Source organism: Cutaneotrichosporon oleaginosum (assembly GCF_008065305.1).
Source record: "Cutaneotrichosporon oleaginosum strain ATCC 20508 chromosome Unknown ATCC20508_contig08, whole genome shotgun sequence".
NCBI classification, from domain to species: Eukaryota; Fungi; Basidiomycota; class Tremellomycetes; order Trichosporonales; family Trichosporonaceae; genus Cutaneotrichosporon; species Cutaneotrichosporon oleaginosum.
Genome location: NW_027072177.1, coordinates 728,203 through 753,147, shown reverse-complemented (window position 1 = coordinate 753,147; position 24,945 = coordinate 728,203). Strand labels below are relative to the sequence as shown.

The window sequence follows — 24,945 nt, the reverse complement described above, 5'->3', positions numbered from 1 at the left end:
CTAATGCTGCTTGATGCCGCCGCCCTTGAACTGGTAGTAGTGGGGTCTATTGTCAGTTGAGTACACACTGTGTAAACTTACGCTAGCTCGACAAGCCACTCCTCCTCGACGACGGTGAGATCGCGCATAAAGCTCTTGGTTGTCTCGATTACCTCGTGGAAGATAACCCAGCCTGTGGAAGGCTGACGTGTGAACATGACCGAGGACGGGTGGACGTGAAGGATCTTTGTAAGCGAGGTACCTTGCGACTAGGACTTACAGCCCCCTCGCGTGCACTCTTGTACGTGCCGTCAGGCAACATACGTGCAGCGTTCTGCTGTCAGCTGGGTCGGCGACCTTGAATTCACCTTGAAGTATCCCGATACCAAACACTTGCGCAGCGTCACATGGTCACTTCCACAGCTGACAAGCGGGATATTGAAGCGGCCGAGGAACTTCTTGAGCTGCTTCCGGATGGCAACAGCGCGCGATAGTGACTTGAAGTTGATACGGTGGTTGCCACACCACGACTTGTCCTTTTGCCCGTAGCGCACGAAGGCATTGTACGCTGTTTTAGCTGACTTCGCAGAAGTGGCTCACCATTCAGCAATGTCAGATGGTCGCCCTCTTCAGCAGTGAACTTGCGCCGCTCCAGTTCAGCCATCGTCGCGCGCATACCGCCTTCCGGGATGACGAAGACGCTCTGCACCTGTGTCATTGCCGCGATGGTAAGGACCTCCTCGCTGCATTTGAATGTAAATGAGTTGAGAAGCTGTGGTCAGCTTGCGAATCCACGCCAGCTTACGATGGCTGCCATCATCGGGTCGAGAGGAAGTTCAGCCATGCGCTCCCCTAGTGGCCGTGTCAACCTTCCCTCTTCGTCGAGCGCTTTCAGCGAGTACAAAAACTCGAGGGACCGAACCATCATCGCGCTAGGCGGTGGGCTCATGAAGTCAAACTTGGCGAGGTTGTCGATACCCAGTGCCTTCAGCTGGAGAAGGTACATGCTGACATCGGAGCGGACGAGTTCGGGCGGAGTGGTGATCGGCATGGGCGAGAGCGGGTTATTTGAGGGCAGGACGCTTAAGGGGTAGAGGCGGTAGCATTTGCCTGCGGACGTTCGTCCCGCACGGCCTGCTCGCTGGTTTGCCGAAGCTAGGGAGCATGGTGTAACGGTGAGAACGTCCATGGCTGTTCGCGGATTGAATGTCTTCAGCTGTGATGGGTGAGCTCCGCGACCGCATCCCGACCCACCTTGACAAATCCGGTGTCAACGACATACTTGATCCCATCGATGGTGACACTGGCTTCTGCGATGTTGGTCGCGAAAATAACCTTGCGAGTGTCTCGTGGTGGTGGGTCAAAGATGACGTCCTGTTCTTCCGGTGGAAGCGTGGCATACAGCGGTAGTGCAAGTATTTGGGGAGCAGCACGAGGTAGTCTAGCGTCAGAATTGCCGGCTTTCAGCTCTTACGTCTGTAACCGGTCTGCCACCTGCTGGACCGCGCCGTCGATTTCATCACGACCAGTGAGGAAAACAAGGACATCACCTGCAGGTTCCTGTTTCGTCAGCTGCCGCTAGTATTCGCTGCGCACCTTCAGATGAATGTTGAAAACAGTGTCAACCGCCGCTTGGACGTAGTCGACCACCGGTTCTCTCAAGTACGCCACTTCGACAGGGAACATCCGTCCCTCGATACTGACGATGACGGCGTCGTCCTTGGACCGGTCTGACCCGTCCGCGTTTGTGTTGAAGTACTCAAGGAAGTCCTCGCTGCTGTAAGCTTTCTACTCAGCCTACGCAAGCTCACGCATCAATGGTGGCGGACGATATGATTACGCGTAGCTCTGGACGCTTCTTCATGATCTTCTTCAGCAAGCCCAGCAGGAGATCGGTATACGCGCCGCGCTCGTGCGCCTCGTCAATCTGGAGGGGTCAGTTCTACAGGCGGAATCCTACTAACCATGATGACGCTGTACTTGCTCAAAAGTGGGTCGATCATGCACTCGCGGAACAGCATACCGTCTGTGAGATACTTGATGCGTGTGCGCTCGGGATTGGAAAGGTCCTCAAACCGGATCGAGTACCCCACCTCATCGCCGAGGACGCTTCCCACTTCTTCAGCAACGCGCGTAGCGACGCTTGTCGCAGCTACCCGACGGGGCTGTGTGCACGCTACGACTCGGCCTCCCGCCGTCCACCCCGCCTCGTGGAGGTACTGGGGTATCTCTGCTGTCAGATGCACACCTGGTGGCTTACTCACGCGTAGACTTTCCGCTACCCGTCTGACCCACCACAATCGTCACCGCGTATTTTTCGATGCACCACAGCAGCTTGTTACGGTGCTTGTAGATCGGGAGCCGCTGCCTTGCGCTTTCGAGGCTGAGGTTGCCGGCGCGAGCCGAAGACAGCGCAAGCGCGCCTTCGGCTTCGGCCTCACGATCTAGTGAAGAGCCGGGCGCAACAGTACCAGGCTTCCAGAACTGTAGGGGCGGCATGAGTCGAGAGATGTGGAGAGGGAGAGAAGGTGACCGCCGAGATGTTGTTGCTGGCTCACCTCCACCTGCTTGAAATCGAGACTGTATTCGGTACTCCGGTGTAAGCACGTGGAGGGCCGCCGAGGAATGTCCGGTCTGGCCGGCAAGGGCGTTATGTCATTTGCTGGATTGGCTGAATGTTGATAGCCGCCCACTATCTCTGCTCAATAACATTTCCCAGCCGTCCGCCTCAAGGCTGCCCTGCAATTCATGCGCGGCTTCGGTCCTCTCGCTCTGCAGAGATCGCAGAGAGTCAGGCTGCCGTCTGCCGATTGGTACTAACCCGCCGACTGACACCCCCGATATTGCCAAGCCGGAGTTACACCTCGCCCGACCGAGTCCTATCTGGACTGCTTCAGGCGTATATTACTTGGTTCCCACCACTGCTGTCGTTTGTTCGACCGCAACAAGTTTCGCGTCGCAAAGCTCATAGCATGCGCTCCCTATCGCTGCGCCCAACCCTCGTGGGACGCGCGCTTCTTCTCGTCGCCGGCTTAGTCCTCGCCAACGCAGCAGTCTGGACAGCAGCCGGCATCGCGTACCGCGGCGCGGACGGGCTGCTGGGTATCGCCATGCTGGCGTGGACGCTGGGACTCCGCCATGGCCTCGACGCGGACCACATCAGCGCGATCGACAACGCGACGCGCCAGATGGTCAGCCTCGGCCAGCTGCCCATGACCTGCGGCCTCTTCTTCTCCCTCGGCCACTCGACCATCGTGATCGTCGTCAACATCGCGCTGGCTATCAGGTGGGTTGCGGCTCAGCAACCGCTGACTCCAGCGTGGACATTTACGACCGCCTCGGCAAGGTCGGCGATGTCGGCGGGATCATCGGCACGTCCGTTTCCGCCGTGTTCCTCTTCCTCGTCGCCGTCATCAACTCGTACTTCCTTGTCGGCGCGGTGCGCGCCAGAAAGCGGGCGAAAGAGCTGGAGCGGCTCGGCCTGCCGCCCGACGAAGATGTCACCGTGCAGGGGGGCGGATGTCTTGTGCGCATCATCGGGCCTATTCTCAAGGCTGTCGACAAGCCGTGGAAGCTGTACCCCGTGGGCATCCTCTTCGGTAAGTGGAGCATATGTAGGTGAAAGTAGCTGACCGCAGGTTTCGGCTTCGACACAGCTTCCTCCATCGCCCTTCTTGCTCTCAGTGCGATTGCCACCCGCGGCCCCGACGGTGAGGCGATTGCACACGGCAAGATCGTCATTCTCCCAGTAAGCTGACACTGTGAGTGTAGCTGATTGCAGTTCCTCTTCACGGCTGGCATGTCGCTCGTCGACACCCTCGACAGCATCCTCATGCTGTACGCGTACGCGCAACCCGAGCTGCGAACGGAGGGCAAGCTCGCCCTCTTCGAGCGGGACAAGGAGGCGGAAGCCCTCCTCCCCGCTGTGGAGCGCACGTCCTCTACCATCTCCGAGGGAAGCGACCCTACCAAGCCGCAGGCGATCTACGGCTCCACGGCAGAAGGCACTGGTGTCGTCGTGATCGTAGACGAGGCCGAGGCGCGCCGCCGCCGCATGCTCGCGGCCAAGACGGCAACCATGGGCAGCTTGAGTATCAGCCTCACGCTCCTCTCGATTGTCGTGGCCCTCAGCATCTCGCTTATCGAGATCCTCGGGCTGATCGGGGAGAATTGTGCGCGGTGCACGGCGGCGGCTGAGGCCGAGGACGGGGGTGGCCTCGAGGGATCGTGGTGGCGCGCATGGGCGGCTGCCAACGACGCGAGCGGCTATGTTGGTGCGGCGATCGTCGGTGTCTTTGTCGTTATTCTGCTCGTGTATCACGGTGCGCGGTGGTGGTGGAAGAAGCGCGGCGGAGAGGGGCGCGCCCTCGTGCACGCAGGAGTGTAGCTCCTGTAGCCCCATGCATCGCGTTGGGCTACAAATGTCGTGACATGGTTGTGCAAAAGGGCCTCCGTCAATGTTCCTCGATTCAAAAGCACAGCCTTCGTGATAATGCACTCGTTGACCACATCCACCCGCATCAAACAACCCTCGTCGCATCTCAACTTTCGTTTATGACGTTCTCCAAATCGCTCAGTATCTACAGATCAAGTCCTCTACCACCGGTTGCCGGGGTAGCCGTCACCACCGCCTCCGTAACCGCCACCGAAGCCGCTGCCGTGACGGCCCTGGCCGGGTGGGGGCGGGCCCGAAGGCGGGTTGAACGACCCATACTGGCCCTGAGGCTGGAAGCCACTGGGAGGCTGCGGCGAGTGGCGACCAAAGCCGCTGCCGTGCTGGGGACCACCGTAGCCGCCCTGGGGCTGGAAGCCACCGCCCGACTGGTACCCACCCTGCGGCTGGAAGCCTGGGCTGCCGTGCGGCTGGAAGCCGGTCTGGTGCTGAGGCGGAGACTGACGCCCGTAGCCACCGTGTTGAGGAGGCGACTGACGACCGTAGCCGCCATGCTGAGGAGGTGACTGGCGGCCGTAGCCGCTGTCGTGCTGCTGGTAGCCCTGGCCGCCGAAGCCGCTCTGCTGACCACCAAAGCCGCTCTGGTTGCCTCCGTACCCGCTGCCGCCAAAGCCGCTCTGGCCACTTGAGCGACCTCCGCCGCCCAGCGAGTCAAGCGAAGGGGCATTCTGGAAGCGCTGGTTGTTGTCGCGCTTGCCACCCTGGTTGCCCTGGCCACCGCTGAAGCCGGGCTGATTGTCAGCACCGCTTGCCCTAATCATACTCACAATCTGGATGTTGTGCTGGGCGATGACCTGCTGAAGGCCGCCCTCAGGGAGCATCTGGTTGTGGACGTGGCCCGTCGAGACCGAGTCGTCGCCGATGCGCTTGTTACGGCCTTCGCGGACAGCCTGGGCGGTGAGACGCTGGAGGCTCGCCTGCTGGTCCTTGCCCTGCCCCTGCCACCACTTGTGCATGTGGTCGAGCATAATGCGCTGAATCTCAGCTCCGTTGGAGAAGTCGGGGTGGAAGAGGCACTGGAGGATGTCCTCGACAGGCTGGCGGGGGTCGATGTTCGAGTCGCTCCAGGCCTGGGCGATGCGCTCAGCCGAAAACTTGACAATGAGCTGGGCGATCTGGCCAGCTGGCTCGTTGAGCAAAACGTCAAAGTGGTCCTTGGAGAGGAACGAGTGGGTAGGATCCGAGGCATTGGGGTTGTTCCACACCTCAAACTGCTCGTTGGCGTGGGCGTTGAGGATGGCGTGCGACGAGTTGGCAAGGGTCTCGGTGGCGGTACCAAGAAGGGGCTTCACGTAAGGCTCGATGGTAGTCATGACAAAGACCGACACCGAGTTGCCAATCTTCTCAGTGAGAGAGCTGAGACCGGGAATCCTGTCGATCGTGTTCTCGATGCTCTTCATGACCTTGTCACGGAAGGCAAGAGCCTGCCAGAGAACCTTGTAGAGCTCCTGGGGGCTCATGGTGCTGGGGTCGGCGGTGGTCGAGCGGAGGTTTTGGAGGTTGTCCATCTCTCTGTTGAGGTGATCGGTGTCCTGGCCTGGCATCTGGACAAACATCTGACGCAGGGCCTGAGCAGACGCACCCTGGCCATCCTGGATGCTGCGCGAGTCCGAGAACGACTTGCTCAGGTCAGAGACGGCAGCCGAGGAGAGGTGGTCACCAGCCTCGCCCATGAGCGAGTGGATAAAGTCGGCACCACCAAAGGTGCCGGTGACAAGGGGGAAGACCTCGCGACCCTGGGGAGTGCGAACGCGGCAGTTCTGGCCGACGTGAGGGAACACTTGATGGTTGCCCATCGAAATGAGGGCAAGCTCGCAGAAGTTGGAGTGCGCGGTGAAGTCTTCAAGGGTGTGGAGGGCAGTACCGAAAAGACGGAAGGCCTCGTATTCGTCGTTCTTGTTGCCGGTCTGCTGAGCGCGACGGCCAACCTCAATGCACTTGAGGAGAGTGCGGCGCACAAGGGCCTTGGAAGTATCCCAGTTGCCATTTTCTGAATGTCAGGTGGACGCAAATTGGGTCAATTGCACTCACCGTTGGCGATGTAGTTCTTCATGCCAGTCTGTGGATCAATCTCGAGCTCGCGAGGGTCGATAGGACCACGAAGGCGTGGGTCGTACTTGCGGGCATCCTCGCCTTCGGCATAACCCTTTGGGTTGTCAATGTGCTCGGTAGGGAGGTAGCAGCCGAGACGCTCCTTGGTGACCTCAAACTCCTCGGTCACATAGCCGTGGGCTGAAAGTCAGTCAAGTAACGGGGACGTCAAGATCTGCCAGCGGATCAAGCTTACCGAGGAAGCCAAGAACCATAACAACGTTCAAAACAGTCTGGAAGGGCACCTTGGAGAGTGCGGCGACGTCGACGGCCTGTAGTCGGATTAGTAACCGCTGGGCGCTGTTTCGAGCAGATGCATACCTGAGAGTAGTCGCGGAGCCAGTTGCCCTGTGCATGTTAGCTTGGTGCCACGGACTGGATGGGAGGATGGGTCAAGGAAGACGGCGTGCCAGTCAACTTTGCCACTAATGCTGGTGTAGCTGCTGGCTCTCCTTGTCGTCGCACCGACCCCGACCCCGGAGCACAGAGGCATCCGGCACAACCACAAGAGCCAATACAGAAAGACTCACAAAGTAGACGCGCTTCAAGTCGAGGCCGGTGAACTTTGTGCCGCGAGAGAGGAAGCCGGTGCCGACGACCTTGTACATGTTGGCCATGACATCCTCAATGTCGCCATGACGGAAGGCCTTGTCCTCGAGGTAAGAGTAGGCAGGGATGTTGCCTAGTGGGGTGGTTAGAAGGAGTGCGTGGTTTAGCACTCACCTGCACCGAAAGCGAGGACCTGAGGGGCGAAGGAAAGGGCGACGACGGCCAGTACGAGGTAAAAGAGGGCCGAGCGCGCCATGTTGGGAGCTAAGCCAGATGTGGTGTGGTGGTGGTGGTGGTGGTGGTGGTCAAGCTGCAGAAGCAGAGGAGAATCGAAGAGGTGAAGGGAGAGAGAGGGAATAGAGGAGTGTTTTTGACTCGTATTTGAATGACACGAGAGAGAGAGAGAGAGAGAGGGAGAGAGAGAAATAAAGAAAGAGTTGAGAGCTTGAGAGGAAGCGAGGATGAGGTGGAAAGGGGGCGGCCGGGAGGGAAGGATGAGAATGAGACCACGGCTGGACGACTGCACTGGATGATCGGATGACGCGGATAAGAAGCCCTGGCCTTGCTTGTCCTGGCCTCTTGGCCGTGGCTTGCATAGCTTGCTGGATGCTGGCAGTGCGAGGCCGACCATGGGCCGACCACGCGACCGACGCTGATCCGCCTCCATCCGCCCATCCGCCGTGCAATTACGTCAACTCGCGCGCTCCTCACGTGTCATCCACCTGGCCGGCCTTTTCGACGCGTTGTTAATTGACCCGACCTCGAAGGAGGGGTGCCTGGTTGCTCGCGCTTTTCACAGACACGTGTCACATCTGCCCCACTACTTACTAGAACACAGGCCCAGGGCCCACATTTGTTTGGTTGCCGCGAGAGGAAAACAATACCGCCCTTTGGACAAGGTTAGGATACAGTGTAATGATACCTAATGGCGTCCTAATTTGCACATTACCCGTACCGTCCCCCGTCTGTCCATTGATTCCCCCCGCGGCCTCTGCTTTGGTGCCCTCTTGTTGAATGACCCTTGATTGTTGTCGCGTCACCCCCGTCGTCGCCGTTCCGCCGGTCCCCGCCTGGCGTTGGGTATCCAGCCTTCTCTCACCCCCCATCTCATGTTCATGTCAACAACCACCCCGCCGTCTCCATCTCTCATTTCTCATCTTCAGTTCCATCATCTTCTATCGACCATCGACACCAACAACAACAACAACCACACGCACTACAGTACCCCCACACGATCGTTCACGCCATCTTGTCATCCGCCCTCGTCTTCCGCCCTCCCATCACCCATCACCCATCGCCCTTGGCCCCATCTGTTCCAACGTTCCTTGTGGTGATCCCCGGCGTCTTCGCCCTTTGCACTCTTCTCCCTCGCCTTTGACAACTAACGCTCCACAAAGCTTTGTTTTGTTTCCATTTCAAAGGTTAGTTCTCCGCAATCAGCAAACACGTCGCTCCTGTTGCAGTTGTTGTGTTGTGCTATCGGTCGGTCGGTGCACTCTCGCTTGGTCATGCGGCATCAAGTCATGCTCGACGTTTCTCTTCATTCGAAACCTCATCCCCCCCCCCCCCCTGTCGCTTTCCCCTTTCCTTACAGTACCCCTTTGCTCCATTCCCTTGCATCGCCAACCCTCGTGCACTCGGGGCTCGTCTCTTGAGGTCTTGGCCCATCCCTTGCCATGGATCCATGCGTCAAAGACGCTCATACTCCCCTCCTCGCTGTCAGCTCGCAGCTCGCAGCAGCCGGCGGCAGCCATCTCTCTCACCCACTCCATTCTCCTACTCGGCATATCCCGCGAGGCAATTGCTCGACCGCCCGAGTAAATTGACTTTAGGCGTTGCTGGAATTGCTATTGCTGGATTCACAGTGGGCCCATGCGCTCTAACCGTCTCGCCTGTCTCGTCGTTGTTGTTGGGCCGCACATACCCCTCCAACGACTTGCAGCAGCAGCGTGCACCGCGTGCAGGCCGTGCTTGATCACAAGGCGATAGCCACTCGCTCCTTGCTTTCACTCGGCGCACTCCGCACCCTTCCCTTGCTGCTGCTACAAACACAAACCAAACATCCTCCTCCCATCACCTCTCTCAGCTCTCATCTTGTCTTCTTCTCAGCTTGCCATCATCGTTTCCTCGTCTTACTTCGTACGCCTCCTCTCGTCAACTCCTTCTACCCCCTCCCTCGTTTAAACGCTCGCTCACTCCCAAACAGCCCTCGCCTCGACACCTGCGTTTGCCTCTTCTTCTTTACCCTCTGCTCCCCGCCATTCATCCCCGTTCATCCTCAACACTGAGCGTGTTCTCCAACACCAACATTCACCAACACCCTTCCTCCCAGTCGTGGGCCTAGTTGCCTCATGGACGACCCATTCACGTCGCCATTGGCGGCAAGAACACCACTACAACAGCACCGACCAAATGTCGTCGTGACCAGCTCCCTAGAGCACACCCCATCACCCGAGCTCCTCACCCCCGACCTCAACACTGCAACCCTCCGCACACGCCTCCAGGCTATCCTCGATGACAAGTCGCGTCAGCTCGCCAACGTGGGCAGCTTTGGCCAACGTCTGCTCACCCAACAAAGCGAACTTGAGGACCGGATCAAAGCCCTCGGTGACGAGCAGGATGGTGACGACATCAGCGAGGACACCCGCGCCAAGCTTCGTGAGCTCGAGGATGCAATGAAGGGTTGGGAATCGGATAACCAGGACATCATGCGTGACCTTCACGGTTCAGAGGTGAGCTCGTCTGCCTTCTGTGTTCGCACCCAGCTGACCCGCCAGTTCCTTGACGTGGCCATGACTCCCGTGCCCGCCCTGGCCACACCCGTAAAAGCCAACGACACGGGGCCACCACCAAGCACCCTCACACGACGACAACGCAATGTAAATCAGCATCGCGCCATGGACATGGAGTTTGCGACAGAGATCGGGCAGAACCTCTTGCACGAGGTGCGCAGGTTGCAAGCGCTTCTCAATGAGCGCGACCGAACGATCGCCGAGTCCAAAGACGCATGGGAGGCCGAGCGCGACACTTTGGTCACCGCTGTACGCACCGCAGAAGCCAACGCAGGTGCGTTGTTGTTGACTGGGGTGTCATACCATTTCGCTCCTGCCTGCTGACACACAGACCAACTAAAGGACGTCAATTGGAGTCTTGAAGTCAATCTCCAAGAACTCCGCGGTCAGCACGGCGATGTCACCGGTAGCTTGACCAAGGCGACCGCTGAGCAGAATCGTCTTGCCAAGACTCTTGCTGCTGTCCGCGAGGCTGCCGAGACCCACAAGCTCGAGGCTGAACGTCAGCGCGAGATTGTCGAGGAGCTCAAGGTCAAGCACGAGACCGAGATGGCACAGGCTCGCAAGACTCACGCAGGTCTGACCCGCGATAAGAGTGACCTGCTTAATGACCTCACGAGGATGCGCAAGGACAAGGAGGCCTTGGACAAGCGCGGCGTGCGCGAGGGCAGCCCCTTGGTGCACTCCTTTACTCATGATACTTCTTCCGACGACGTCTTCAACGACGATATGTCGTTCCGGAAGCGCCCAGGCTTTGATGCCAACGACAATGCGCTCTCTCCCTCGCAGCTCTACGCGTCAGACTTTGACTCGCCAGACAACACTCCCAACAAGTCCATGTCTCGGTCACCGATGGGTGAGATGTACGCCGAGGAGCTTCGCATCGAGTACGAGAAGGCTCAGCAGGAGATTGCCCAGCTAAAGGAGCAACTCAACTCTAGGCAGCAAGTTGAGGACGTCGACGAGTTTGGTGCCTTTGGTGGTGCCGAGGAATCCACACTCAAGGCTCGCGGCGGCAAGACGCCCAGCCGCGGACGCCGCGGTCGTGGAGGTCGTGGCTTTGCATCAACAATATCTAGAAAGCTTGGCTTCCCTCGGTCCAGTTCTGGCCTCAGCGCAAGCGGTTCTGCGGCCGATGCCAGCTTCCAATCCTCTCCTGGCACACCTGATCTCCTTCGTCCTGACCGCGTGGGCTCGCCGGAGCATGCCTCTCCTCTGGCTCGACGCGGCAACCTCGCCGACTCTCTTGGGGACGACTTTGACAACGCCTCACCGACGCACTCGCGCAATCTTTCCGACTCTAGCTTTGACGCTCTACGTCTCTCCCGCGACCTCTCACGCCAATCTCAAGATCTCACCCTTGCTGGTCCTCCTCTAGCCCTGGAGCTGACTCAGCCATCATCGTCCTACGCCGATGCTAGCGTCATGACGGACGACGACGACTGGTCGCGTCAACATACCGCCACGATACGCCCCTCGGAGACGATGCGCCCCTCCATTCCTTCCATGGACCGTACATCCCCTGCCCGCGACGTTTCGGGCGAAGTTACTCCAAACACTCGCACGATACCGCTCCCCGCGCGACCTGCCACGGCCGACGGCTTCCGTACGGACACTACCGACGCAGAGACCGACTTCGAGGACGCCCGCGAGACTGTCGGCACGCTTACACCTGTACAGACCCAGTCGGAGCTGCCTACTGACACGGAGGCGTACGCCACGGCTACTGCGGGTGAGGACTCTAGTGCCTCGGACGAGGACAGTGACCAGGACCACTCCGCTCTGATGCGCCGCCCTGGCGGATTCAGCGGCAGTCTAGGGGCAACTCTTGGGCTCGGCCTCGGCGCCGCTGCCGTTGGCACAGGCTTCTACGAGGCTCGCCGGATATCGCGCATGAAGTCTAGCGACAAGGTACGCGAGCGCACTGTCGAGAGTCCCATCGACCGTGAAATTGTCCGCGAGGTCATCAAGGAGGTGCCCGTGGAGAGAATCGTGGAGAGAGAAGTCATCAAGGAGGTTCAGGTCCCTGTCGAGGTCTTCGTCGAGAAGATAGTCGAGAAGGAGGTCCCTGTTGACCGCATCGTCGAGAAGGAGGTCTTTGTCGATCGCATCGTCGAGAAGGAAGTTTTCGTCGACCGCATCGTCGAGAAGGAGGTCATCAAGGAGGTTCCCGTTGAGAAGATCGTCGAGAAGATTGTGGACCGTCCCGTCGAAGTCATCGTCGAGAAGATTGTCGACCGCCCAGTCGAAGTCATCGTCGAGAAGATTGTCGAAAAGGAAGTGATCAAGGAGGTGCCTGTTGAAGTCATCAAAGAGGTTCCCGTCGAGATCATTAAGGAGGTCGAGGTCGAGAAGGTCGTCGAAAAGATTGTCGAGGTCGAGAAGATTGTGACCAAGGAGGTATTTGTCGACAGACCAGTGGACAAGATCATCGAGATCGAGAAGATTGTCGAGAAGGAGGTCATCAAGGAAGTACCTGTTGACCGCATTGTCGAGAAAATCATCGATCGCCCCGTGGAGGTCATTGTCGAAAAGCCTGTCGAGGTCGAGAAACTCGTCGAGAAGGTCGTCGAGGTTCCCAAAATTATCGAGGTCGAGAAGATTGTCGAGAAGGTCGTCGAGCGACAGGTCGAGGTCCCCAAGATCGTCGAGGTCGAAAAAATCGTCGAGCGGATCGTTGAGGTTCCCGTCAACGTCGACGTTGAGAGAATCGTCGAGAAGCAAGTCATCAAAGAGGTTCCCGTCGACCGCATGATCGAGGTTGAGAAAATTGTTGAAAAGATTGTCGAAACCAAGATCGAGGTGCCCGTCGAGGTCCCTGTCGAACGCATCGTCGAGGTGGAGAAGATCGTCGAAAAGACGGTCGAGGTACCCAAGGAGGTCATCGTTGAGCGTGTCGTCGAGAAGATCGTCGAGGTCCCCGTCGAGGTCGAGAAGCTCGTCGAGAAAGTGGTGGAGAAGGAGGTCATCAAGGAGGTCTTCGTTGACAGACCTGTTGAGGTTGTTGTCGAGAAGATCGTCGACCGACCTGTCGAGGTGGAGAAGATCGTGGAGAAGGAGACGATCAAGACGGTCGAGGTACCCGTTGAGGTCATCAAGGAGGTACCGGTCGAGGTCATCAGGGAAATAATCAAGGAGGTCCCTGTAGAGGTCATCAAGAGGGTCGAGGTTCCCGTCGAAGTGATCAAGGAGGTCACCAAGGAGGTGCCCTTTGAGGTCATCAAGGAAATCGAGGTCATCAAGGAGGTGCCCGTCGAGCGGATCATTGAGAAGGAGGTTGTTCGTGAGGTTCCTGTGGACAGAATCGTCGAGAAAATTGTCTACAAGGACGCTCCCGTTACTGTCACAGAAACTCCAGCAACTCCGGCCCGTGGCCGTCCTCAGACTCCCAACCGCGACCGTGCCCTTACCCCTACCACCAGGCAACTCAACGTGCCCACACCGACTACCTCCCCAGGCTCTCCTCGCACGCCCGACCTTGGATTGTTCCGCGTTAGTCCGGGCGCCAACTATGACTTCCTCAAGTCGCCCCCTCCGCCTCGCGAACGCTCGCGATCGCCCCGGCTCATTGAAGGCAACGCCGCTGCCGGTGTACCTCGCTCTCGTGACCTTTCCGCCGAGGACGGCGAGGACGAGGGTCCATCCCCACCAACTCCCGTCACTCCATCAGCTGACCGTTCTCGCCCTCCCAAGATGCACCTGCCTCCTCCTCCCTCGGCACCTCCTCCTCCCGGTACTCTGGTTAAGAAGATGTCGATGGGTCCGCCCCCCGTCCCCGTGGCCCGTGCGATGTCGCCGGCCGACGGCATTGCCCGCGCCGTCTCGCCGACTGGTTCCACCTACAGCCGCAATCGCCGCTCCGCTCCCTCTTCTGCCGGTCCTGCCGTTCGTGTCGCGAACGGCACCGCGACAATACACCCGCCGCAAAAGCTTTTCCGAGAGACGTCCAAGGCGAGCCTCCGCTCGCAGGGTGGCTCAAGGACTACAGACGCCGACGCATGGGCAAAGTCGAGAGAGTCGGTCAAGCGCAAGGCGACACAGGTCATCAACGAGCACCCGCGTCAGAGCACAATGAGCGGGTACACGTCGGCCAGCTCAAGCGTAACCGACTTGCGGGAGCTGCGCGAGGGCGCGCCTTCCTTCACCTCCTCGGTCGACAGCCTTGTCGCTCAAAGACGTGGCGGCGCTCCTCGTCAGCCTTCGACGGATCCCGCTACCATTCATGCAATTACGCAGACTATGATTGGCGAGTATCTCCACAAGTACACGCGCCGCACCATTGGCCGTGGTATGTCCGAGAACCGGCACAAACGCTTCTTCTGGGTGCACCCGTACACAAAGACGCTGTACTGGTCTTCGCAAGACCCCGGAGGTGGTGGTGCCACCGAATCCAAGGCAAAGAGCGTGTTCATTTCGGGCATCCGCGAGATTGACGACTTCAACGCCACGCCGCCTGGCCTCTACGTCAAGAGCATCGTGATCTCGACCCTTGGCCGTGAGATTCAGCTGACGGCCCCGACCAAGGAGCGCCATGACCTCTGGCTCTCAGCGTTGAACTTCCTGCTGCAGCAGGGCACCGGCACGGGGGGAACTCTCGCCACCAGAGGGACAACGGAGCGCCCACGCCGCCTCAGCGTTATACCTGATGAGCACGGGGCACTGCGCTCTCCGGTCAAGAACCAGAGCCGGCTGAGCGTGCGCAGTGTCGACCGCGAAATGCTGTCGACCCCACGAGCACGGCCTGCACGTCCAGCGAGCGCCATGAGCACGAGCGGCCGTGCCTCGAGCATGCGTGCACGTGCATCCACAGCCGCTGATACGTATATGCGTCGTCACGCCGTCCCACAGCCGCACTTTGGCGGTCACCGCTACAAGGGCGCGTACAAGGGCGCGCCGATCTCGACGGCGACGGACTACGAAGAGGACGATGACCCAGATGCGTCCTTCGAAGGCCTCGACAACGTGCGCGCCTGCTGCGACGGCCGCCACCAAGTCGGCGGGCACGTTGGAGGTCACCACGACTCGGGCCGCGTCACACCTGCCACCCCTATTCGTCCCAACACGCCCGGTGCATCGATCCGCTCGCGTGCGAGCTCCATTCTATCCACTGTCCGGCGGTCTAATGCCTACAACTAAACGACGACTGTTACGAGCCGAACGACTTGACGAAACGCGAGCTTACCTTTGACCAGTCCTTTATAGTGTGTATACCCTACCATGCATTGACAGTGGTCTCGCTTTCTCATCCTTGCTTCTCCCTCTACCAGCACTGTTCGTAACTTGAAGCGCGGTGGAGGTATCAGGAACGTGGAGTCCCCGCACCTCCACGCAGAGAACGGCGGCTGGCACGTCACCTCGGATATCCTCCCCTTGATTCGACATCTCGACATCGCTCACTCATCATGAAATGGTTAGCGGCAGCCCTAGCGGCCGCCACTGCCTTGGCGGCGCCGCCGCTTTCGGTGTCAGTCGAGACGGCTTGGTCAGCTCCTCCACTCCTCCTTGAGATCCTGTGCGTGCCCGCCCCGTTGACCCCGACTTACTCGACAGTGAGGTGGCCTACGACGAGTCGCCGACATCCTACTTTGACGTTCTGCACCTCTTGTCCTTCCACCTAGCCCCACTTTCTCTCACGCCTCAAGCGACGCTCGAGCGCGCCACCTCCCTCCTGGACAATCACGGCTTGTTAACCGCGGAGCGGGACACGTTCCGGCTCGCGCTGGGGCTGCACACCGCCGCGCCGCGCATCGCCGCGGCCTTCTCCGCCAACGACGAAGACGTGGGCTGCGCGTCGTGGGTGCAGTTCCACGGCCACGTGTACTGCGACGCCGAAGAGCTCGCGCGCGCCGTGACGCACGGCATCGAGTCGGCCGATTACGTGCCCTCGCCCATCGAGCCGGGACCGTTCGATCGCGTCCGCGGCGCCGAGCCCCTCTCTGCGGTTCTTTACTATGCGCCAACCGAGGCGTCGCTGCCGTTTTTGGAGTTCTTGGACGAGTTTCATGCCGCCCACCCCCAGTTCTCGTATGCCGTGCGCTACGCTCCTCAGGCGGGGGAGGAGCGCACCAAGCTCTCGGGGTACGGCGTCGAGATGGCACTCAAGAAGACAGACTACCTTGTGGTCGATGATCGTCAGGTCAAGGCCTCTGGCAGCGCGGAGGAGTACAAACAGCAGGACCCGTTCGAGGACGTGCTTGGCGCGGACCCGTGGAACGAGCCAGCGTTGCGGAAAGGCGAGGCTGGAAGTGAGTCGGGCGTAAGAAGGTGCTGACTTTAGAAATCGGCATCGCGGCGACGGCTCTCATCAAGGCCGCGTCTAATCCCATGTCCGCGTTCGTGTCGCTTACCCAAGACATCCCCAAGTACGCCGCCGCGCTGGCGCGCAAAGTCGAGGTGCCGGCGTCGATCCGGAAACGCGTCCTCCGCCTCGGGTTCAAGCGCCCCTTAGGGCCGGCACTGTACATCAACGGGCGCGCGGTGCACGAGCGCGACCTGAATGCGTTCAGCTTGCTCTCGATTGTGCGGCGCGAGCGGCACCACATCAACTCGCTCATGGCGCTCGGTCTGTCGTCGAAGCAGGCGTACGAGCTCCTCTCGGACAAGCTCATCGGCGAGGCGGCGACGGATGTGGACCCGCTGGAGGGTCTGGTAGACGCTAGTGACCGCGCGGAGGGCGGCGGCGTGGTGCTGTACCTCAACGACCTCGAGAAGGACATCGCATACTCGCGTTGGCCTGACTCGGTACAATCTGTGCGTAAACGATGGGCTAGCTAACCCCAGTTCCTCCGCCCGCTTTACCCCGGACAGCTGCACTACGTGCGGCTGAATGCGTGGAACGCCATCTCGGTGCTGGATTTCGCGACCATGCGCGGCGCCGAGACGCTGGCCGGCTCGATTGCGCAGCTCGTCCAACGCAACGTCCCCATCCACATGGGCGTTGTGCCAATGTTCGACAGTCCCGACTCTCCGTCGGCGCAGATGGCGCGCGTGCTCTACTACGTCGCGGATATGCAGGGCGCCACATCCGTGCAGCAGCTGTGCTCGGCCATTGTTATGGCGAATTCTGGCGTCAAAGCTAAGAATGTCGACCTGAGTGTCGTCCGCCAGCTTTATGGCCAGATGCACGCGCAGGCGACGCAGGAGGGCAAGGAGCTCCTCAGCTTCGATGAGGTTCTCGCTTCTCCGGAGCTCGGCGAGCGTCTGAATGCCACAAAAGCTTACCTCGAGCGTCTGGGTGCCACACCTGCCGACTCGGCTACAGGACACGTCTTCATCAACGGCATCCACTCGCCGATGCACAACGTGAGTATTGCGCTACAACGCAGCTGATAGCAGCAATGGACGCACCAGCTGCAGGGCGTTGTATCCTCGCAGCTCGGGTACCTCCAGGAGGCGCTCCAAGCCGGTGAGGGCCCGACCAAGGAGACTATCGGCACCTTCTTTTACGACCTCCCAACCACTAGCAAGCGCCGGAACAAGGTGATAATCCCGTCGCCGGACAACGATCTGCGCGCGTATAGCGTCCTGGACGTGTTTGACGGGACCGCGATGGTGCTCGCCAAGCAATTCATCTACCCTGTAGACGCCAGCCGGGCCACCCCGCTCTCTGTGTGGGTGGTCGGCGACCTCGACAGCAAGGAGGGCCACGCGCTGCTCGAGGGCGCACTGCGCAACATCGACCGCGAGGGCGGCGCGACCCGCGTCTCCTTCGTGCACGTACCAGATGAGGCATCCAAGAACGTCCCCGGCCCGCGTCTCAGCACCCTGCTCTTCCAGCTTACTGCGAAAAACGAGCACAGCTCGGTCCAGGCCGAGGGCCTGCTTGACATGATGGAGGAGGTGTCACGTATCCGCACCAACCTCGTTGACGTGGGCGAGATCCGCGCCCACTCCGACCCCGACGCGCCGCTCAACAGCTTCTTGGCTGAGGGATGGAGCAGCCCCGACACGGCGCTCGCTGCCGAGTTCTGGAGCACCGTCGGGCCGCAGGTTGCGGACAAGCTCGGGCTCAAGGGGCTCGGTCTGCTCATCAATGGCCGTATAATCAACGCCAAGCACTTCACGACGGACGACTTCGCTGCCCTTGAGGCTTACGAATTGCGCAAGCGTGTGCAGCCCGTCGTCAACCTCCTCAAGACATACGTCGGAGCTGATACTCCCAGGTAAGCTAATGAACACGGGGAGAGGCGGAGCCAGATGAATGTCGTTTGCTGATAGCAGGGACGACTTTGGCGACATGGTCGCCGTTGCGTCGTCAGTCATTGCCGCCGCGTACATGCCCCAGGGCTCTGAAGGTATCTGGGTGCAGCAGCAAGCTGGCCGTTCGCGCGACTACGAGGGCATTGACGAGGGCGAGATGTGGGTGGCAAGTGACTCCGAATACTGACGGAAGCTCGTTCTCGGTTGGGAACAAGGAGGACGCGCTTGTGCGCGTCGCGGCTGTGCTCGACCCCGTGTCCGAGGAGGCGCAGAGATGGTCTGCCTTGATCCAGTGGTTGTCGTCTCTTGACAGCGTTTCCACCACCGTCTGGCTCGATCCGGATATTCAGGCGGAAGAGTTCAAGGTCAAGCGATTCTATCGGTCCGCATTGCGCACATCCCTCACTTTCGACGTGGACGGGAACGAAGTGCTTCCAGCCCCGACCTTCCACGGTCTCCCGTCGACTCCAATTTACACCCTGGGCATGGAAGTCTCCCCATCCTGGATTGTGAGCCCGAAGGACTCGCCGCTGGACCTCGACAACATTCTCCTTTCCACCCTCTCGGCGCCGACCACCGTCGCATTCGACCTGAAGCTCCTCGTGGTGGACGGGCACGCGCGTGAGTCGGCTTCGGCACCTCCGCGAGGGCTGCAGCTCCAGCTGTCGACGAATGAGACCGTTAGCGACACACAAGTCATGGCCAACCTCGGCTACTTCCAGTTCAAGGCGCGGCCGGGCGTGTATGACTTTGCCATTAGGCCCGGGCGTGGGCGAGAGGTGTACGAGATCGAGAGCGCTGGCGCGGATGGGTGGGACTCACCGCCTGTGAATGTCAGCGGAACAAAGATCCGCCTGGACAGCTTTGACGGCATGACTCTCTACCCCCGCTTCACGCGTCGGCCGGGGATGGAGGATGCCGACGTGCTGGCTAGCCCAGAGACCAGTGTGTCTGTTGTCGGCGGAATCGTCTCCAAGTAAGTCCAGAGTGTAGCGAGACGCTGACGGCAGGCTCAAGTCGCTTGTCGGAATACAGGAGGTCAAGCCGGCATCGCGCCACGCCGACATTAACATCTTCACAGTTGCATCGGGGCTGCTGTACGAGCGCTTCGCGTCGATCATGATCCTCTCCGTGCTCAAACACACCGACTCGACTGTCAAGTTCTGGTTCATCGAAAACTTCCTCAGCCCGACCTTCCTGCGCTTCCTGCCTGCCTTCTCGGCGAAGTACGGGTTCGAGTACGAGCTCGTGACGTACAAGTGGCCGCACTGGCTGCGCGCGCAGACGGAGAAGCAGCGCATCATCTGGGCGTACAAGATTCTCTTCCTCGACGTCCTCTTCCCCATGGACCTCGACAAGGTCATCTTCGTGGACGCGGACCAGATTGTGCGCACAGACATGAAGGCGCTCGTCGACCTCGACCTCCACGGCCACGTGTACGCGTACCCGCCGATGGGCGATGACCGTACCGAGATGGAGGGCTTCCGCTTTTGGAAGACCGGCTACTGGGCCAAGGAGCTGCAAGGGCGACCATACCACATCTCGGCGCTGTACGTCGTCGACCTGGTCCGCTTCCGCGCCCAAGCCGCCGGCGACCGCCTACGCGGCACATACCAGGCGCTGTCCGCGGACCCGAACTCGCTCGCCAACCTCGACCAGGACTTGCCAAACGCCATGCAACGCCAACTGCCCATCTACACGCTCGATCGCGACTGGCTGTGGTGCCAGACGTGGTGCTCGGACGAGTCGCTCGCCACGGCCAAGACGATTGACCTGTGCCAGAACCCTCTGACCAAGGAGCCCAAGCTGAGCCGCGCGCGCCAGATCCCGGAGTGGGATAGTTACGACCGTGAGATCGCAGAGTTTGCAGCTACGCTCGGGGACGGAGCGCTGGCGGCGAACGTGGACGACCTTGCCAGCGGGCCGGGCGGTGCTGGGGCAGGGGCAGTGGGCGGTGCGCAGCCGGACGCCGAGCAAGGTGAAGAGCAGCCCCCCGAGGCCGAGGAGGCCCAGGCTCCCCTCGGTGACCGTGGCAAGGACGAACTCTGATCCACTTTATAGACATGATGCACAAGCGGTCTTGATTTGCTCTTGAAGCGTGAGAGTACACATCAGTAGGCCAGGACACAGGCACAACAGATTCATGCTACAACGACTACGACACCTAGTCATACTCCTCTTCCTCCAGCGCCGCCTCAGCCTCTTCCTCACTAATCCGTGCGACCCTACTGCCCGCCTTCTCAAAGTCTACCGTCAGCCGTGTTCCACGCAGGAGCTCACGATCCCAGAAGTCAGGGTGCTTGAACCCGGGGCTCTTGACTGTCCGTTCCAGATCTTCGATCGCGCTGCCGTCAGCCCCACCCCGCAGACTCAACGCACTCGTTGTATGTCTCTACCTCCTCGAAGGTCAGTGCGGTCGTGCGCATCGCCTCGAGACACTCGAGCGCAAGTGGGAACGCTTGCCGGCTGAAACTCGCCGCCACGTTCTCCTTGACGACCGCCGCGAGGTCGATGATCGCCTTGCGAAAAAGGTCGCCCTCGCCCTGCACGAGGCGACGGTAGTCCTCGAGCGGGCGCTCGTTGGAAATGAGGCGGCCGGGCTTGGCCTTGGCTTTGGCTTGAGGCGACACAGGCTCGGCCTTGACCGTGGGCTTGGTGTCGCCCTGACTGTCGTTGTTGTCTGCAGGCTTGGCTTTCGCTTCGGCCCCGCCTCCCGCACCCTCCTCCTTCACCGTCACGTTCTGCACACTCGGCGCGCCGCCAAAAAGGTCGTCGATATCCAGGAATCCCTCGTCGTCGCGCAGCACCTCCTTGTTCGCCTGGCGGCGCTGCTTCGGCGGCACTTTCTTGATGTCGAGCGCGTCCTTGAGCCGTTCCGTCAGCTTCTCCACCTTGTCGGCGAGGGGCGCGGGCGTGTGGAAGTACTGCGTGATCTCGGGGTGTGGGGGGCCGAGCGGGTGCGCCTCGGGGTCGGCGGTTAGAGACGCGTGGAAAATCGCCTCCTTTATCCTATGGATTGCGGGGTTGACGGCGCGCGCAGACGAGAACCACGTCTTCGACTCTTCCTCATCATCTTCCTCTTTGTCCGAGTCTTCGGAGTCGTCCTCGTCCGAGTCGTCTGACGTCTTCTCCTTAGCCTCCTCGCCGGGCGGTGGGATTGTGTCCAGGTCCATCTTCGACACTAACTCGTCCATGAGGTTGCACTGCTCGTCTGTCGGGATGTAGGGATGCTCCGTGATTTGCTTGCCTGTTGTCGAAATATACTTCTCCAAGCTCGGGAACCAGAACTTGTGCTCGTCGTCGGCGTATGGCAACTGTTGTCAGCTCTCTTTCACTCCCAGCCTTCACCCTAATCCAGTACATCAGATCCAGGCGCTGATTCTCGCCGCGATAGTCCATTTCCGGGAAAGCAACACCCAGCACTGGCTCGGCGTAATCGCGCGCCACAAATCGTGTGATCGCCACCAAGCTCGTCGTGTACAGCGCTGACACGAACGCTGAGAACTGAATCTGTGCCCGTTTCGATGACATATCCGGCCACAGGTAGCGCACCTCCCCCATGAGCATGTATTTGCGTACGTTGGCCTGCGGGATGAAGCCCAGCACCTCGACACTCTTCTCGGTTCGGAGGGGCGCGAACGTGTCCGCCTCGACGGGGATGAGCGACGAGCCAAAGCGCCACGCCTTGACGAGGTCCTCTTTCTCCACGGGCTCTAGGTCCTCCTCTGTGCGTTGGGTGGGTGATAGCGTCTGCGTTTGTGATTGCGATTGCGGTTGTCTACGCCCTCCAATAATAAAGTCCGGGTCGTCCTCAATCCGCGTCTGTGACTGCGATTGCGTAGCCTGCGTGGAGGCAGGTTCTCCGCCTTTCCGGATGAAATACACTATATGGCGATTGATTTTGCCTGATATAGCCCCGGACGCGTCGGCGCCCTGGCTTTCAAGCTGGCTCAGCAGCTGGCTCGCCTCCGCGTCACGCGCAGGCGTCTGCACATCCACGGCGGTCTTCCATGTCTTACTCAGACTTGGAGGACGCGCCTTCATCGTCGCCTTCGAGTAATGCATCGGGATCGAGATCGCCTCGTCCGCGTCGACCCCCTCCGCGCCGATGTGTAGTTTGATGCTGCTGACTGTGCCCTCCGTTGTGGCGGGGTGCGGGCGGCGCGCTTCGGCCAGCTCGGAGTGGAACACGAGCAGCTGCGGAAGAAAAATCTCGGAGTCGGTCGCGCGCGACATCTCCTCGTGCAAGCCCTTGACGAAAGCGCGCCAGAACTTCTCGCTGAGCCGCTTCGCCTTGCTCTTGCTCTTGTCGACGGCGACTTTGGGGTCGTCAAAGTCGATCCCACTGGGGTCAGCCCACGGAAAAGCTTAGGCGCCTACATCACTGTGAGTTTGACGCCGAGCTTGTCGAGCCGCTTCATTGCCTCCTCGTACTCCTCCTGCACAAAACTGCTCTCGCCGTCCGTCACGAGCTTGATTTCAATGGTCCACCGCTTCGTGTGTTTGTGATGCTCGACCATATCAAGCGCAACCATGAGCGCGGACACGGCTGACGTTAGCGGACTTCGGCGGCAGCGGCTCACGATTCCCTTCCTCTTCCCCTACCTCGAGGTTCATGAGCGCCTCGAGGATCTTGGGCTTCGCGCTCTGGATCGCCACATCACTGCTGACGGCGATATACGGTGGGTCCTCATCCCCGTGCTGGGCGACCCATGCAGCGTTGGCCTGGTTGTGCGTCCGCCCGCCAAAGGAGACCAGGCCAACGTGCTCGGTCTTACGCCCGCTCTGGATCTTGGGCTCGCACATCCGCGCAATGTACTCCTTGCCCAGGTCAAGCTTGGCCGCCTTGCCGCCCATCAGGTCGGCCGTGAGGCCCACCATCGACGGCGAAACGTCAAGCGCGTACACGACGACCGAGTAGGCCATTGTCGTTGTGGAGTGAGTGGATGGATGGGGAGAGTCGACACAAACAGCAGAGGTGGAGGTATGCGCCTCACACGTAACCCGCGCGGAAATCCCGACGTATATCCGGCCCGACGAAGATACGTGAATGATGATGGTGTGTCATCGCTCTACCCACATCACAACATGTCCCTCTCCGACCTCGACCTTGTGTCCCAAGCTATGGCGAGCAGCGAGCCGCCCAATGCGCGCGGCACAGCATCCGCGAATGGCGCACCCACTGCGAATGGCGTCAACCCTACCCCCGAATCAGCGAGCGCGACCGACGCAGCAGCTAGCGATGCCGGCGCCGACTCGGTCGCGGGCATCGACCTCTCCTCCCTCTCGGTCGAGGAGCGCGCGCTGCTCGCGCCCATCATTGACGCTCTTCGCTCTTCGGACGACAGCCTCGACGTCGACGACATCATGAAGCAGCTTGATGCCGCGGGCAACGTGGCCGACAACATCGAGGACCGGCTCGACTCGCTGCTCGCACACCTTGGCGAGCTCGAGGCGCAGGCGGCCAAGAACGAGGCCGAGGCCGAGAAGAAGTGACACGCCACTTCTCCGTCGGCCACCAGCTCCACCTTCCCTCCACGGCCATCATACCCACCCACGACGCTCTATCATACCCAGCATCACGATACCTGGTCTATCAAACTCTACCCTCCTTGCTCGAGCAGTGCCTCGACCGCGAGCGCCGTGTTGTAGTCGCTGGAGTCAGTCAATGTGATGAATCGCACTTACTGTCGTTGGAGGGCTTGCACAATGGCGTCGCGGCTCAAATTGGGGAACATGCTCGAGATTCTGTTGTCAGCTCACGTCTGGTTACAAGCTCACGCTGTGATCTCGGCCTCTGTCGGAGCCCGCGCCCCGCCCCGTCCCGTGACCCACTCGCCCACGGCAGCGCGCGCTCCGCCGCCGCCCGGCGTCTCGGGGGTGCCAGTCTCTGGCGCCCTCGCGGGCGTGTTCAGTCCAGCGCGGGCAGCGAGGAGACCGCGGATGCCCCCTTCAAACTCCTCGCGCCCATCGCGCACCTGGCCAGGCAGGACTCTAGATGAGCGGCGTGGAGCGGTACTTGAGCCGATGAGAGGGGCGAAGAGACGCTCGAGAAGGCGGAAGACAGATTCTGGGATGCGATAAGCCTTGAGAGGGCGCCAAAGACGGCGCGGACGATTAAGTGAGGGGAGAAGGAATGGCGTGTCTGTTCGGTAGAGATAGCCCGTAAGAAGGCCGGCGAAGGCGGCGAGGATGGAGCCAGGCATCCAGCTTGATGCGAGCTGCGCGGCGAGGATGTATACGAACATCTTGGAGGTGAAAGGCACGCCGCATACCTTGAAAGTGTAGAGCGAGGGGACGGTGCGGGCATATTGCCACAGCCTGGGGTTAGAGGGGCGAGGGACGGAGGAGAGAGGAAGGCGGGGACTCAGTGGGCTCACAATGAAAAGATGAGGCCATACGGGCCAGCGGGGACGGCGTTGAGGCCAAAACGATGCAGGAGCACGAGAGTGACGAAGCAGAGTGCTGCACTCATCGCCGTGCTCACTACAACAAAGGAGGCAAACTTGCGTCCGCCAAAGGAGCGTTCTATACCCCGCCCGATGTTGTATAGTAGCAGCTCGCCAACAAGGAGCTCGGTGCTATTGGCGAAAGCGAATGGATGCAACGGTGCTCGCCAGTACTTCCGTCAGTGACGGCAGAGGGGAAGCGCACCTGGCGGTACTTTGTGATGTGGGGAACGAGTTGTAGGTGAGCGTAGGGCTTGGCGCCGAGGAGCGAGATTGTCAGCGTCGTGATGCCGAGAACGACCATGATACCTGCGGTCAGTTCATCCTCAAGGCAGCCAACCCTTCGTCACGCCGGCATGCTGGAAGCCTGGTATCAGCCAACCCCTCAAATCTGCTGGCTCACCGGACATGATGGGCGAGACGACAAGGAAGG

At 60.2% G+C, this 24,945-nt stretch overlaps 7 protein-coding genes across 7 annotated transcripts; 3 read left to right on the top strand and 4 right to left on the bottom strand.

Annotated features, from left to right (window-relative positions):
• COLE_07908 (uncharacterized protein) lies at positions 1–2,478 on the bottom strand (the record flags this gene model as incomplete). Its single annotated transcript, XM_018423185.2, has 12 exons — positions 1–46; positions 82–224; positions 260–313; positions 348–547; positions 580–751; positions 785–1,195; positions 1,234–1,420; positions 1,454–1,539; positions 1,576–1,753; positions 1,791–1,906; positions 1,944–2,209; positions 2,244–2,478. 12 exons carry the CDS (start codon positions 2,476–2,478, stop codon positions 1–3), a joined length of 2,094 nt encoding a protein of 697 aa, XP_018278883.1.
• Positions 2,479–2,951: 473 nt separating this feature from the next.
• COLE_07907 (uncharacterized protein) lies at positions 2,952–4,366 on the top strand (the record flags this gene model as incomplete). The annotated part of the gene is made up of 4 exons (XM_018420838.2): positions 2,952–3,265; positions 3,298–3,578; positions 3,618–3,727; positions 3,761–4,366. 4 exons carry the CDS (start codon positions 2,952–2,954, stop codon positions 4,364–4,366), a joined length of 1,311 nt encoding a protein of 436 aa, XP_018278882.1.
• Positions 4,367–4,575: 209 nt separating this feature from the next.
• On the bottom strand, positions 4,576–7,328 carry COLE_07906 (uncharacterized protein; the record flags this gene model as incomplete). Its single annotated transcript, XM_018423184.2, has 7 exons — positions 4,576–5,163; positions 5,200–6,422; positions 6,464–6,664; positions 6,720–6,795; positions 6,845–6,871; positions 7,054–7,205; positions 7,247–7,328. 7 exons carry the CDS (start codon positions 7,326–7,328, stop codon positions 4,576–4,578), a joined length of 2,349 nt encoding a protein of 782 aa, XP_018278881.1.
• Positions 7,329–9,423: 2,095 nt separating this feature from the next.
• COLE_07905 (uncharacterized protein) lies at positions 9,424–15,000 on the top strand (the record flags this gene model as incomplete). The annotated part of the gene is made up of 4 exons (XM_018427530.2): positions 9,424–9,804; positions 9,850–10,138; positions 10,196–11,538; positions 11,575–15,000. The coding sequence occupies 4 exons, from the start codon at positions 9,424–9,426 to the stop codon at positions 14,998–15,000; spliced, it is 5,439 nt and encodes a 1,812-aa protein (XP_018278880.1).
• Positions 15,001–15,266: 266 nt separating this feature from the next.
• COLE_07904 (uncharacterized protein) lies at positions 15,267–20,112 on the top strand (the record flags this gene model as incomplete). Its single annotated transcript, XM_018420837.2, has 8 exons — positions 15,267–15,376; positions 15,415–16,109; positions 16,142–16,614; positions 16,645–17,166; positions 17,200–18,026; positions 18,085–18,222; positions 18,257–19,039; positions 19,074–20,112. The coding sequence occupies 8 exons, from the start codon at positions 15,267–15,269 to the stop codon at positions 20,110–20,112; spliced, it is 4,587 nt and encodes a 1,528-aa protein (XP_018278879.1).
• Positions 20,113–20,227: 115 nt separating this feature from the next.
• COLE_07903 (uncharacterized protein) lies at positions 20,228–22,989 on the bottom strand (the record flags this gene model as incomplete). Its single annotated transcript, XM_018421372.2, has 6 exons — positions 20,228–20,310; positions 20,344–20,408; positions 20,443–21,377; positions 21,412–22,408; positions 22,444–22,612; positions 22,647–22,989. 6 exons carry the CDS (start codon positions 22,987–22,989, stop codon positions 20,228–20,230), a joined length of 2,592 nt encoding a protein of 863 aa, XP_018278878.1.
• Positions 22,990–23,666: 677 nt separating this feature from the next.
• Positions 23,667–24,816, bottom strand: COLE_07902 (uncharacterized protein; the record flags this gene model as incomplete). The annotated part of the gene is made up of 5 exons (XM_018427529.2): positions 23,667–23,718; positions 23,752–23,811; positions 23,845–24,384; positions 24,444–24,685; positions 24,718–24,816. 5 exons carry the CDS (start codon positions 24,814–24,816, stop codon positions 23,667–23,669), a joined length of 993 nt encoding a protein of 330 aa, XP_018278877.2.
• Positions 24,817–24,945: the final 129 nt, after the last annotated feature.